The sequence below is a fragment of the Tachysurus vachellii genome, chromosome 13 (genome assembly GCF_030014155.1).
Source record: "Tachysurus vachellii isolate PV-2020 chromosome 13, HZAU_Pvac_v1, whole genome shotgun sequence".
NCBI classification, from domain to species: domain Eukaryota; kingdom Metazoa; phylum Chordata; class Actinopteri; order Siluriformes; family Bagridae; genus Tachysurus; species Tachysurus vachellii.
This window is the reverse complement of record NC_083472.1, coordinates 10,576,105-10,590,359: the sequence shown is the minus strand read 5'-3', so window position 1 is coordinate 10,590,359 and position 14,255 is coordinate 10,576,105. Positions and strand designations below refer to the sequence as shown.

The following is a 14,255-nucleotide window of genomic DNA, read 5'->3' as shown; positions in this document are numbered from 1 at the left end:
ATAAGACTTAGTGCTGTGCTACTACACTGTGAAGGGCAAGACTGATAATCCATGCATTACATCAGCTGCTATATGTTTCTCAATGTGATAAAAATATTCTACAGTTGAGAAACAGGCTTTAACAATTAACTTGGGGTACTTGAAAATATTAGCTGGTTGATAATGCTTTCACAACAAGCATTTACACTAAAGACCATATCATCTTGTGTTACCTGTCACTTAAACCATTCCAGTTACAGGTGAAAAACTGGGCAGGGTCTGACATTTTATATCAGTAAATCCAAATAAATTATTTTATCACTGGAAGTCTGACATAAAATTAGTCAGGTCTTTGTTGGAAATTCACTGTGAGATGTTTTTTTTCTTCTGTTGGGATAATACACAATTTATATACACAATTTTAGTGGTTGAAAATAATGCCTTCAAATTTTAGATGCTTAGGAATAAGCAGTTAGGGAATGCCATAGAACAGAAATAGGCTTGATATCACTACTCTGAAGATAGAAACATTGATGTTAAAAAACTAACTCCCTTTTTTCATGAATATAAAGCTCCTAAAATATGTTGAAACAGAAATACTTATGAAAGTGTCTATTTTCACATCAGACATTAACCACCACTGTGGATTGTGACCCGAAAAATTACATTGCCCTGGGAAAATGAGTTAAACTCACCAATAAGGAAGGATAAGGTGAAGCGGTGGAGTCTGTGATGACAACAGGCAAGTTGTGCGCTGTTGTATTGTAACATCCTGTTGTTTCCTCATAGCTATACTTGCATATTCTAATCTTCAAATCAGAGAGGGGCAGATAACTGAGCATAAACTGGAGCATATAAAGCCATAACATTAGTAATTGTTATATGATCATTCATATAAAGTCATCTAGTCACCATTCATCAAGTCACCAAGTCATTCATCAAGTCACCATTCAAATCCAGTTTGCTTATGTAATGCCAGTAAATGTCTCTAGAACCACAATCTAGAGACATTCATATAAGAAGTAATATATCTATATATGGATTCCAGCATATCATAGTCAGTGTTGTGCATGCCTCAGTGTATGTACATTAAACTGTATACTGCAGGTTATAGAGTATATTACTCCATTTCTCAGAGGAAGAATTGGTGTGAGATTGGGAGCAAAAAGGCCATTATGCCTGCTGAGTTTTTTCCCCACACTATAGCCATTAGAGGAGCAGAATTTTCTCACTCTTTTCTAGAAAAAAAGCAGAATAGAGTAACTCTGAGTGGATGGCATCCTAAAAGCAATCATTCCTGTTGTAAAGGACGGTGTTATTGACTGTGCTAAGCATGCTTAGTTTTCCCAAAGTGTGCCTCACCTACTGCATCCCCTCCTTTCTTTCTTTCTTTCTTTCTTTCTTTCTTTCTTTCTTTCTTTCTTTCTTTCTTTCTTTCTTTCTTTCTTTCTCTCTTTCTTTCTTTCTTTCTTTCTTTCATGAAAATCTGTGTTTCCTGAAGATATCTGCATACTATCCTTGACCACTATGGCCTCATGACCTTAATAAATATAGTCATCACTTATTTAACAGCACAAATACCTCCATACAATATGTACAATGTAAAGACAACGTAATTCAGTAGTAACAACGGCAGATATGATGCTTTTTTGTAGACTTCCATAAATTTAGAAAGGACTAAAGGACTATTTTAGCTGTGTACCACCCATGTAAAATTAACAATACAGTTGCTAAGCAGCCTGAGTTACCAAGCAAAATTGGTAGTTGCCACACGTCTATACCACTAACACTGGCTAAAAAAATAAATAAATAAATAAATCCAAGCAAAAATAACTTTTCTGAAAGCAAAATTCTTTCCTACAGGGACAGAAAATGTGTATAAAAATAAAATAAAACAAAAGACAATACAGAAAATAACAAATATCATCAACGAATGTGTGGATTGTATTGACTGTCATACTAATTCGAGGAATTCTATTGACGTTTGTCTCCCTCTAGCGGTTATTCACGGTGGCGCATAATTTGATTCAACCGGCTTTCCGTAGTTTAAACATTAATCACGTGTCATTGTCAGGAAGACTAAACAATAGGTTAGCAGGCGCCAGTAGCTTCCCGCTTGTAGCTAACATAGCAGCTGTATGAAACAAGTTCTGGCAGCTAACCGGTGAAGTCGTTTCATTTGTAATCCGCAATGTATTACAATGTGTTTTTCTCTTAACGCTGGTCATGTTTCTGAGCATCAGATAGGGAGATCTGTGTGGAATGGAAAAGCAGGCTGATATCTGATCTGCTCCCTGTCTGTGTCTCTGTACTCGGACACAATGCCATGGGGACCTGCTGGACTCAGTGCACTGAGATATTCAGGAGAGAAGCCACCAGGATCCAGAGAGGAGGAGGAGGGTCAGTGTTCTGGACACGATTATGTATCGCAATAACCATAAAAGTATCATTTAGTCGTGCAATTATAACGTGATACGTGTACAGTCACGTGTACAGACTCTCGAGCTAAACTGTATCATTTAGGTTTAACTAAAAAAAAAAAAAAATCAGCAAGCGAATATTGTGTATTTTTCTTTCGGAAATAAACTTTAAAAACATTAAGTTGTTGGTGGGTTTTTATTTTGCCTTTAGTTTGACAGCTAGACAGCTAACATAGGTGTTGTACAGTAATACACCACGCCCAGTAACCTAACCCTCCTCCTGCTGTTTAGCCAGCTAAGCTAACTGCATAATTAACACTAGCCATTAGCTCCAGTCACACCATCAGCCTTGACCTTCATAAAGAAGTTAAAAGTTTGTGAAACGTGCAGTCAGTGGAATTTGGTTACAACATTTCTGAAATGTCATGTCACTCATTCCTTATAGAACGAATAGTGCAGTTTAATTGCTTTTGTTTGCTTTGCTTGTGTTTGTTTTTCCCCCTTTTCCTTCACCACAGGTCTAAGTACTTTAGACGGGGCACAACTGGAGAACATTATACAATAGAGGTATTTCAACAAAAACTCATTTATTCTTTAACTTATTTTCAATTTTGGATGTCTTTTTGATATTGAATCTTTTTTTTTTAATGCAGTTTGAGAATCTTGTGGAGAGCGATGAGGTGAGTGCTGAATCGTTTCCCAAATGAAGTCACGCTTAAGAACTCTGCTTTGTATTTTTACTAATAGTACTGGTTGTTTTTTTTTTTTGTTTGTTTTTTTTGTTTTTTCAGGGTGAGAGTTCCCAAAGTTGTGCCAGGTATGGTATTAAATAAAATTGGACAAGACTGTGGCGTGACAGCCTTTTGGCTGTTTTCGCTTATGTTCTCTTCACACACAGATGTACAGAGATTCTGTCACTGCAAGTCGCCAGTCATTGTACTATGAAGTCAACGGTTGATGCTCCTGCGACTGGTTGCCATAGTAATAATGCTTATTGTATTCCAAATATATAGTTTATGTCCTGAATTTATATATTTATATAAACCTGCTTTGGTCTATATTAACCATATTAGCTGTCGATATTAACAGCACTGTGTAAAAGAAATTATTGAATATCATTGTGTGGCATAGTTGTCATTCTAAGGAGGGAGAAAGCTTGTATTAAAAAAAAAATTCACCAGTGTATGAATCACATCATACATGTTTGCTGTGAGTTGGTATGGGTCTCTGTATGTGTGAACATTGCTTTGCACATCTAAAAATAATGTTAAATTATTTTTAGATGTGAACAACGCACCACGTGATTGACTGCAGATTGATTTCGGGGTGTGTTCCCTGCCTCGAAATTTGTTTGAGTTGGTCTTTGGAAATACTATTGTTCCTGTTTTTGGTTTGGTAATGAAATATCAGAGGGCAGTCACAGAAGTTATATATAATCTGGTTGTCTTCCAGATTTTGGGAGTATATTGGAGATTTATGGACCAAACTGGTTTCAGGGACCACTTTCAGGCAATTCATGAAGCTGATAGAAGGGCGAGGCCTTTGTGATTATTCAAGGTTTCAGAATAGGTGCAACCTGAGTAGCAGATGAAGTATAGATTTGTTGGTAAACGGTGTGTTTAAGGAAGCTGAAATTTGAATGTCTTTAAACCTGCATTGGGTTTTAAAAGACACAACAATAAAGTGTGAGCTGCAGTAGTGTACATAATAGTTCATAAGATTAACTACCGTTATACTCAGACCGTTCCATCGAGATTTTTAATAAAGCACAGCTCTGAGAGTGATGATGTATGATGAGTGAACAATGATGTCAGAGCTCTTCTGGCATATGTAACTTTGAGGTTTTGAAACTGTGGCGTCTCAGGAGGGCTATGAAGTCTGATCTTTATTGTATTTGGCTCAGGCCCATCAGTGAGGAGGAGATTGGCCATCTGAAGGAACAGCGCTATACTGCTATTGCCGATAAGCAGACACTGATTGATGAGAAGCTGAATGCAGAGGTATGGCCTGTTACCCCTGTGCCTCACCTTTGTCCTTCCTGCTGTTAATTTAATGCAAATAAAAATCGTCACATAATCTCTCAGTTCTATTTCAGTTCAACAGGTTCAATGAAAATAATTAGAAATCTTTAAGATTCATCAAATCTGGCAGAATTTTTAGAAAGCTTACAGTTAATAAGCCTGCCTTTTTAAATTTTCTTTATTTTCATGGTTTGCAGTCTGTTGCTTTTTATTGTTTTCATTCCTGCTATTCATTATGTTCCTTTGTTCGGTTTTGTTACTATCCCCCTTTTTGTTTTGTTATTTCTGTTCAGTTAGTGGCACAAGAGGAGAAGTTAAGGCTAGAAGAGGAGGCTTTAGTCACAGCTCAGCGCGAGGCTGCCAGGCTCACAAAGGAGCGAAAGCTAAAGGAGGTGAGGCGTCCACACTGAGCACGCCCGGCCTTTCTCTTATCCTCTTGCCATATACCTGTCCTTCATCCTGCTGCTGATAAAAAATAAGAAGAAAAATTCCCTCTCTTGCTTCAATATCTGTTCTTTATGTTGCTTGTTTCCTTGTTTGCAATCTTTATTTTTATCATTTTTTCCCCATGTATGCATATTTTAGTTTGCAGGGCCCACAAAATGGAAAAAGGACATTTGTAATTAAATGTCCTTTGTCTGTTTTCTGTGAAATTTAAGCAATTTTATGATCAGCCATCTGTCTCAGTAGGCTGTCGTTACTAAAGTCGTGTGTGTTTTTGGAAGCAGCAGCTTGCACAGAAGAGATGCGAAGCAGAGGGCATCAGCTCACACCGAAAACAGTGAGTATGACTCGCACTCGCACATATTATGTAATACCCTGTAATATCGTGGAGCACAGGAATTCATGTAAATAAAGTCGTTATTGCAATTGTTCAAAGAGAATAAATGAAATTAAAGGCGTCAGAGCAGAGAAATCCTCTGCATGGTTTATAAATAGGATGTGATGTTTACTTATAGTTGGTCAGGGGTGTGATGAAATGCATGTCTAGACATCATCTTAAGGCACTCAGGATATACACAACACTTTAAATAAATATTGTTATGCAGCCAGACTGTGTAAGACTTAACGGCTCCTCTAGCACGATTCTGTTCAAGCCACCCGTCTGAGACACGCCCTCCTAAAGGGCATGCAACTTTCTTTTTTTCTTCTTCTTCTTCTTCTTCTTCTTCTTCTTCTTCTTCTCAAAAATGTTCATTACAAAATCTGGACCTTTTGTGTATTTAGCATTGTTGTCATTTTCTGGAATGGGGATTAACATCAGTATCAGGTTTATTGGCCAAGTGTGTTGACACACACAAGGAATTTGGTTCCAGCAGTTTGTGACTCTCAAATGTACAGACATAAATAACACTATACTATACAAACTATACAAGAAAACAATGCAGACAAGGAGATACAATATAGACAGAATGAGTATAAAATATGAATATTGAATTAATAAAATATGTAAAATATGAATAGAATATGACTGATCAGTAATGTACATAAAGTGTGGGAGTGCAAAAAACAATATTGTGCAATATTATGCTTTTTGTGCAGTATACTGTACAGCAGCAGTAGTGTGTAATATACTGATGATTTGATGACTGACAGTCCTGATAATGCAGTACTTATGATAAGAAGCGGTGAATATAATTATGGTGGCTTGTTGATCAGGGTGATTACCTGGGGAAAGAAACTGTTCCTGTGTCTGGCAGTTTTAATAAGCACTAAAACTGCACTAAATATCTTGAAGAGGCACAAGTTCTTAAGAAATAATGTGGAAATTCAGTGGAGTCTGTGAATTGATAAATGGCTAGAACAGAATAGAAAAAGGCTTGTCTTGATTTGTTGTTAATTATTAATGAGGTACAGTATGTGATTTATTTATTTATTTTTTAACCAAAATCGAAGCTTGTGTAAAAATGTTCTAATCAATTGACCTGTATTTAGATCTGTGAAAGGAATGTGGTGTGTGTGTGTGTGTGTGTGTTGTAGCAGGCCATCAGGGGGAGATTTTGAAACATACCTGCAGAGTGTAAAGGCTCAGTCGGAGGCGTTCCGCAGTAGCAGTGAGTACTCTAATTTCTCATCACCTGTTAACACACAGTTTTTTGTGAGTGATTGGACAGTGACAGTTTTTTTTTCTCTGAAAAAGTGTAATTAAGCAAAACCACCACCACTTCTAACTGAGCTGCACACATTATCCATTAAAGTAATTATTATTAATTATTATTAATAATTTATTATTATATTAATTATTATTAGGTTATGCGTCTTTCTTTTCCACAATTTTTCCTTCCACTCAACTTTCTGTTAACATGCTTGGATACAGCACTCTGAGAAAGGCCAGCTTCTTTGGCAATGAATGTTTGTGGCTTACCCTCCTTGTGAAATGTGTCAATGATTGTCTTCTGGACAACTGTCTGATCAGCAGTCTTCCCCATGTTTGTGTAGCCTAGTGAACCAAATTGAGAGACCATTTTGATGACTCAGGAAACCTTTGTAGGTGTTTTGAATTGATTAGCTGATTGGCCTTTCACTATATTCAAATTTTTGAGATAGTGAATTGGTGGGTTTTTGTTAAATGTGAGCCAAAATTATTACAATTAAAAGTACCAAAGACTATATATATATAGATAGATATATATATAGATATAGATATAGATATAGGGATGAGCGAGTACAGCATTATCTGTATCTGTTAATTATATGAATTATCTGTATCTGTACTTGGAGTGGTTAGAGACAGCTGAAGGTTTAAAAAAGAAAAAAAATCTCCGACAGGCAGAGACGCAATGCGAGTCTCATTCTACCAAGCAAGCACCACGTCTGAACGAACCCACATTTACCAGAACTCTACTGGTTAGTAAGTACAGTACGTATTATTAACGTTACAACCCGAAGTAAAAAGCTGAAGAAACACTAAACGTTAACGGAAAAGACCCGCGAACCCGAGTGACTGAGGGAGAGACAGAGAGCTGTTCTGTGTGTGACTGTGAGTGAGCAGAGCGAGACACAGCAACACATTACATCTGTATGTGTGTAGGGGAGGGGCGCTGTGACTAGCCTATCACAGAACGCTGACACAATCAGCTAGACAATGATGATTTTCATTCAATCCGAGCACAGATATTGACTCGTATTACTCGTATAATACTCGTACTCGGCAGAAGTGCTTTATCCGTACCGGATACTCGTTTCAGCCGAATATCCGGCTCATCTCTAGATAGATAGATAGATATACACACACACACATTGGTTAGCTAGTATAATGAGCTAGCTTAGACATCACAATAAACAATATACTGGAAAAAAACAAAGATTTTCCAGCTGAAGTTCTCTCAGCACAGTTTACAGGAGATGAAGGAAGGGGCTACAAGGTCTATGAGAGAAATTGTCAAGAAAAATTCACCCAATTCCACTAAAGCTGCGCTGTATATTACGTGCTGCTGAGGTCATTTGCTGTTGGCTGGAAAAGCTGTTAGTGTTCCATTAAAACAAACTGTAGTGTTCCATTTCAGACGATACTACCCTTCTAAAATGTAGACAGTAGAGTGCATAGGGTAAGTGCACACAGTGTTGCAGGTCATTTGGGATGCAGCTATTATAATGTCATAGCCATTATGTAGTTTCTGTAGTGAAGAGAAGAAATATTAGATCAGCTTGCAGACATCAGAAGCCTTAAATGAGGCAACCGTCACTGGATACCTTCCTCAATTTATAAGCTCACTATGAGGATGTATCATTAATCACTTATTTCATTTCTTATGAGTAATATGCAGCTGCTGTGTGTATGTCCAGGACTGTCCTCTGAGACAAATCTAGTGACTCCTAACACCGAGAGCAGCTGGGATTTCACCTGCAGAACTCGCTCCACTAATGACGATGCCACCTCGCTTGACCTCGAGTGGGAGGATGAGGAGGGTGAGGATCAGCTTCTCTGTTACAGACAGGATCATTGCATAAGTATTGCAACAGTAGTTAACTATTTCTGTGCTAACTCAAAGTACTGTTATCTGCATGAGGAGGTCCCCCCCCCACCCCCAGAAAATTGCTTTTAACCAGCTCGTACCTGAGAATTCTTACATGACTAACATTAAATGGTTGCTTACAAGGCTTTAATCCTTGCATTTAACCATTGAAATTGGATCTATACATCCATATATAGACTCACTGATCCCATGAGCTTGTCACATAGACCAAATAGCACAATGCTAAAATGAACAAAAACAGTAATGAATAAATAATAATAATGTGCACGCTATATTGTGTGTCAGCGGCACAGTAGATAACATGTTTGTTTGACTCCGGCTTGGAAGACTGTTTCTAGTAAACAGGAGAGCATTGGTTCAAATTCCCGCAGTGTCAGATGCAGGACTCTTCTTATACTGCCAAGAAAAGAACTTGTGGCAGAAATAAAAGGCTGCTTCTAAATCCATACAGGATATACATTCGCTTGCTGCATTAATAGGAAAACCTATACTCATTCATGTAATTATCCCGTCAGTCAGTCAGTCATGTGGCAGCAGCATAATACATTATATCACAATTAGTTTTGACAAGCAGCAGATCAGCATTGATGAGGTCGAGAGCTCCGGTTAATGTTCACATTAAACATCAGAATGGCGGGAAATGGGCTGTTGGTCTTGGAAGGGTTAGTTTGAGTATTTCAGAAAGTGTAGAACACCTGGGATTTTCACTCACACAATCTATAAAAACGAGAGAGCAGCAGGTCTGTGCTTAAGTGCTTTAGTGTTGAGAGAGATGGCCAGACTGGTCTGAACTTACAGAAAGCTTCAGTAACTCAAATAACCACTCTTTACAAACTTAGTGAGCAGAAAAGCAAATCAGTGTATACAACATGTTAAATCTTATACAGCTGAAGACCACATCAGGATCCACTCAGCCAAGAACAGGAAACTGAGGTTACACTGGGGACGGGGTTCTGTGGTGAAGGTTGGAAGAAGCCCAGGCGATGTTTCCCAGTGGTATAACTGAGAGCTGGAAAGTCTATAGCCAACTAGCCATGAATGTGGTTCTGTGTAAAGAGGCAGAAGATTTTCTATTAACTTGTAAAATCTCGCATTCTCTCAAAGAGAATGGTTAGTCATCCAAAGCAGTGAATTCAGTTATTCTTATACTTATATATTCTTCTGGTTATTCTTTATGAACGTGTGTGTCATCATGAAATATATCTGGTTTTTTTTTTTTTTTGGCTAGTAGAAGTTATGCCAGTAACTTTAAGATTAAGAAAGTGTCTTTTTCTGACTTGCAGGAAAATACTGGTCAAATGTTTTGTGAGGACCTGTTGCTTTTTTAAATTTTTTTTTATCTTCTCTTCCTCTGGTTATATAAAAGTGAAGTTGACAATTATTGTACATCCACATAACTGGGCTGTAAGAAATGTGACAGGAATTTTAAGTCTGAAGTAGGGCTGGGCGATATGGCTGAAAACTGTATCACGAAATCAGTGTTTCATATCGGTTGATATCGATAATTATTGATCTTTATGACCCATTTAAAATAAGGACCAGGAGAAAAATATATTACATTTAAACATGTTTATTTTAACCTTCCTCTGATCATAATCCCCTCAGTTAAGACAGAAATGTCAACAACCATGGAAAACCCGAATGATTAAAATGTAAACATATGTCAAGTCACAATGAACACTTAACAATTATCTCTTAACATTTAAGGTGCAAAATGAAAGAAAATGTAAGAAATGCTTAACAAAGTGTAATAAAATAGTGCAAAGTATTAAATATAAACATAGAGAAACCTGAGAATTTAGTGCAAGTTTAGTGCTACTGCATAATTTGCAGACGACATTGGTCTGACTACGGTCAGACTTATAATATCCAAAAAACTGCCATACTGGCAAGCTGATTTTTCCTTTTTTATTTACCATTTCCTCACTTGCTGCGGCTCATTTTCCGCTTATCAGTAACCAGCGACTGATAAGAAGAAAATGAGCCGCAGTGGCATTCACATAATCCCAGGGGTTATATTACCACGACATAAAGTGGGTGTGGTTTCTGGAGGTCGTGGAAAACGCCCTCTTTAAAAAAAAAAAAAAAATCATACCTACAATGGATAATGAAGGACAAAACAGTCATAAGGTATATTTTATATCTATTATGCTTTATTACCTTAGTTAAACTGTTTTTGAAAACAAATAAACAACCAAAAACTACGGTTAGGGTTAGATTATCAAATAGGCCACGCCTACCCGATGACGCAATATCTGTTGCTACCCGATGACGCAATACCTGAAATCCCTGGAAATAAGTGCATCCCGAACCGCAGCGAGCGAGGAAATTGTAAATAAAAGAGGAAAAGTCAGCTTGACATGATTGGCTGTTAGCGTGTCCCTCCCTACATTGCTAGGTTACCAGAGAGTGAGTGCCTTTGTTAATGCAACCAAACCTCTGTTTTCTTCTGACGAAGACATTTTTTTATTGATATCGATCACGTGTCTATCGGGATACATATCGTTATTGTTTTATCGCCCAGCCCTAGTCTGAAGCCTCCGTCTGAGCTGAGTGGATGTTGATGTTGGGCCAAGTGCACTTGTAAATAAACACTGCCAGTAGATGTCTACCATCACATCTCATGTTGCTCCAGTCTGTGCAGGAACTTAAAGAATGAAGAATGCTAAGATGCACTTATATCCAAGTCCAGACTCCCTAGGGATAGGTTGTAAGTTCTGACATAAGAAGGAAAGTTTCTATAGCACTTCTTGTTCTATCATGATGGGATCAGATATTTACTGAACTAATTCATATGTTTGATGCCACGAAGAGAATAGGATGAGAAAAGGCTTCTGTAGTGATTCATCAATTCTTTCTCTTTCTTTCTTTCGTTCTTTCTTTTGTTCTTTCTCTCTTTCAACATACGAATAAGTAAAATGCAAGATTTAATGTAAGTAAGGTACAAGCTTACTATAGCAACTTCTAAAAAGGCGAGTTTATATGTGAATGTTTTGTAGGTATGAATCGGACAGGTGCTGCATGGGAGCGATCCAAGACAGAGGAGGACATCCTGCGTGCTGCACTCGGTCCCACTGGTAAAGCGCTGGGCAGTGGACCAACCTCTGCTTCGGAGGACTCCAACGCTCTGGAATGGGAGAATGACTTTGTCAGTGCACATGCTGAAGACAGTAGTGAGCAATTTGATGAGGAGTTTGAGGGATTTGTTAATCCAGTTCTGGACACTCCATCTGAGGCAGAGTCTAATGCTGACCAGCAGGACAGATAATCCCAGGCGGGAGTCTAGAAGTTGTATTGAGTTTATCACTTCACATTGACACATTCTGTACATTTTTATTTAGCCTTACTTAAGATTGGTGTTTAAATCAAGTGCAATTTTTTCAATTCTGGGATGTTGCAGAAATGTTTTCAGGACGCTTGTGAGGCTATCATATGTGTTTATAATTTAGTCATCATAATCCACTCAACTTTTTCTTTTTTTTCACCTTTATCTCTACAGAGCGAGATCATGACCGCATCGGTATACCAGGCCTACCTCATTAAAATCAAGCAGGGGGACAATAATGCTAGATGCAATTTTTTGTAGCTTGCTTAAGAAAACTGGTGCCTGATCTATCCCAGTCATCCACTCATCACCAAGCTGTCTAGAAATGCAGGGGCAAAAATTCTCCCTGTGTCCAGTGTCTCTGGTCATCAGCACACATGTTGATCTACATATTTTGTATTGCTAAAAAAAATACAGGCTGCAAGTATATAGTGGCAACTTCGAAAAAATGCCTCAATACCCTGTTTGTGAAAATGTAATGCATACACAAGTGCTTTTAAAGTTTGATGTGTACACAGGCAACACCTTTTAGTTGCTTGATTTGTCTTTATACCAAATTCTGATTGAAAAAAAAAAAAAACCGAGTCCATAATTGAACTGTAGTTTAGACGTATCAATAATAGTTGTTGCCATATCCTGCACATTATTGAAATAAAACCTTTTCTTTATTTTTAAAATATGTTTACAAGCCAGAATGCACTATATTAGATCACAATTAACGAAAAGCAACTGCCATCAACGTTTAGCAAGTCTTTACAAAAAATGGGCTATACGTGTAAGGTGAAATGTGTAATTGGGCCTCTGTAGTACTTCAATTAATCCAATTTATTAATGAATTGTGGTGAAAAAGATTTCTGTTGTTTGGCTAATGCTTATGAATATTGACCATTTTACCATGTTTAAAAATGAACATAATTTTATCTTTAAACAGGTTTAAACTATTTTGTGCCTAATTCTGACATTACCCATGCTGCACCTTGGGTTAACAGTGTATTTAGAGCTTTAATTATTAAATTTTTATTTTTTAATGTAAGGTTTGGTGTAACTATCTAAGCCTTCCCATAGTTGTTTTTTTTTTTAAGTCATTGCCACTGGTTTGTGTAAATTGACACTGCTATTATAGTGTGTGGCATTTAAAAACCGTTTAGTAGCATTCCAAACATTAACTCTTTAAATGTGAAGAGCTCATAGAATTGCACATTTTTGTTCATCTACAAAAAGGAGCACATTTTATATCTCTCTGCAAACCTCACTGAATGTGAAAACACGATATACCTGTAGTTTGGGGAATTCTGTCCATCCAGTTGAATGCTAATAAAAACAAATCGGATCTGAAACCGTTGTGGAGTGATTTATTCTCCATCATAATGCAGTTGCAAATAAACTTTTCACTTCATTTACAGTTTTGGTTCTTTCATTTTACCCAATCTTTTAGGCTGTGGGAGTCTGGGAAAGTGCAATAAATAGCAGATATGATATAAAATGGATAATTATTATTGTTTATTGGTATTTTTTCATTGACAGTTTATAGATCACACCTCTGGGTTTGGGGTTTGAATCTCATCTCTGCCCTGTGTGTAGAGTTTGCATGTTTTCCCCATGTTTCGAGGGTTTCCTAGGGGTACTGTGGTCTTCTAAAGACCTATTGGCATCTCTAAACTGTCTAAGGAGAAATAACCCAACTCGGCTATACCTAGTGCTGTTGCTTTACATGCCTAATACAGTACACTCACATTTAGGGATAGCCAAACCACTGACTAGCATGTTTTTGGGAAGTGGAAGTAAAACCTGGATCAATTTCTGGAGCAATTAGACAGCAAAGCTACCTGCTGCGTCACCATGTTGCCCTGACTTCAGTTTCAAATCATTTTAAATAATACATTATTTTTTGCAGCACAATAAATAGATATGCATTTAGAGAAGGTCAAACAGCAGATGGCAGTGTTGTTGCAGAAGTAAATGTGATAAAACTGTAAAACTATGGCTGCTGCAATCCAACCTTTATATACACTCACCAGCCTCTTTAATAGGTACACCTGCTCATCCATGCCATTATCTAATAATTCAATCATGTTGCAGCAGTGCAATGCATAAAACCACACAGATACAAGTCACAAGCTTCAATTAATGTCCACATAGAGCATCCGAATGGGAAACAATATGATTTCTTTGATTAACCGTGGAATGGTTATTGGTGCCCAGTTGGGCCGGTTGGAGTATTTCAGAAACTCCTGAGATTTTAACACACAACCGTCTCTAGAATTTATACAGAATGGTGCTCATCTCATCTTTCTGATGAGAGAAATCTGAGGAGAATAAACAGAAATAGTAATATTTTAAAACCGTGAGCAGAAAAGCATCTCAGAGTGAAATGTGCAGGCGTTTCTAACAAAGTGGATGTTGAGTGTACAGAACAAACTCATATTATTTTAAATAATCTTCTGCATATTCTACAAACATACTGAATTCAAAATTGCTGTATGCTTTATCTACATAGAACAATCACTAATTTGGTGGCACTCTTTCTTATACC

General features: G+C 37.4%; 1 protein-coding gene across 7 annotated transcripts; it reads left to right on the top strand.

Moving 5' to 3' along the window:
- The first annotated feature begins 2,058 nt into the window (after positions 1-2,058).
- ap1ar (adaptor related protein complex 1 associated regulatory protein) lies at positions 2,059-13,059 on the top strand. 7 transcript variants are annotated; one of them, XM_060885244.1, is made up of 10 exons: positions 2,059-2,379; positions 2,918-2,966; positions 3,053-3,079; positions 3,191-3,216; positions 4,303-4,399; positions 4,714-4,812; positions 5,149-5,201; positions 6,404-6,474; positions 8,207-8,329; positions 11,397-13,059. In XM_060885244.1, exons 1-10 carry the CDS (start codon positions 2,306-2,308, stop codon positions 11,663-11,665), a joined length of 888 nt encoding a protein of 295 aa, XP_060741227.1. In that variant the 5' UTR covers positions 2,059-2,305; the 3' UTR covers positions 11,666-13,059. The 7 variants fall into 7 exon arrangements, with proteins under 7 accessions (XP_060741227.1, XP_060741226.1, XP_060741225.1 ...); XM_060885243.1 differs by having other exon boundaries at positions 6,401-6,474; XM_060885242.1 differs by having other exon boundaries at positions 5,146-5,201.
- Positions 13,060-14,255: the final 1,196 nt, after the last annotated feature.

Excerpts from the sequence above, each read along its gene's own strand:
- ap1ar (XM_060885241.1), top strand. The coding sequence starts at position 2,306 with ATGGGGACCTGCTGGACTCAGTGCACTGAGATATTCAGGAGAGAAGCC. Across the intron at positions 2,380-2,917 it reads ATCCAGAGAGGAGGAGGAGG|GTCTAAGTACTTTAGACGGG; the intron begins GTCAGTGTTCTG and ends CCTTCACCACAG. Across the intron at positions 5,202-6,400 it reads ATCAGCTCACACCGAAAACA|CAGGCCATCAGGGGGAGATT; the intron begins GTGAGTATGACT and ends TGTGTGTTGTAG.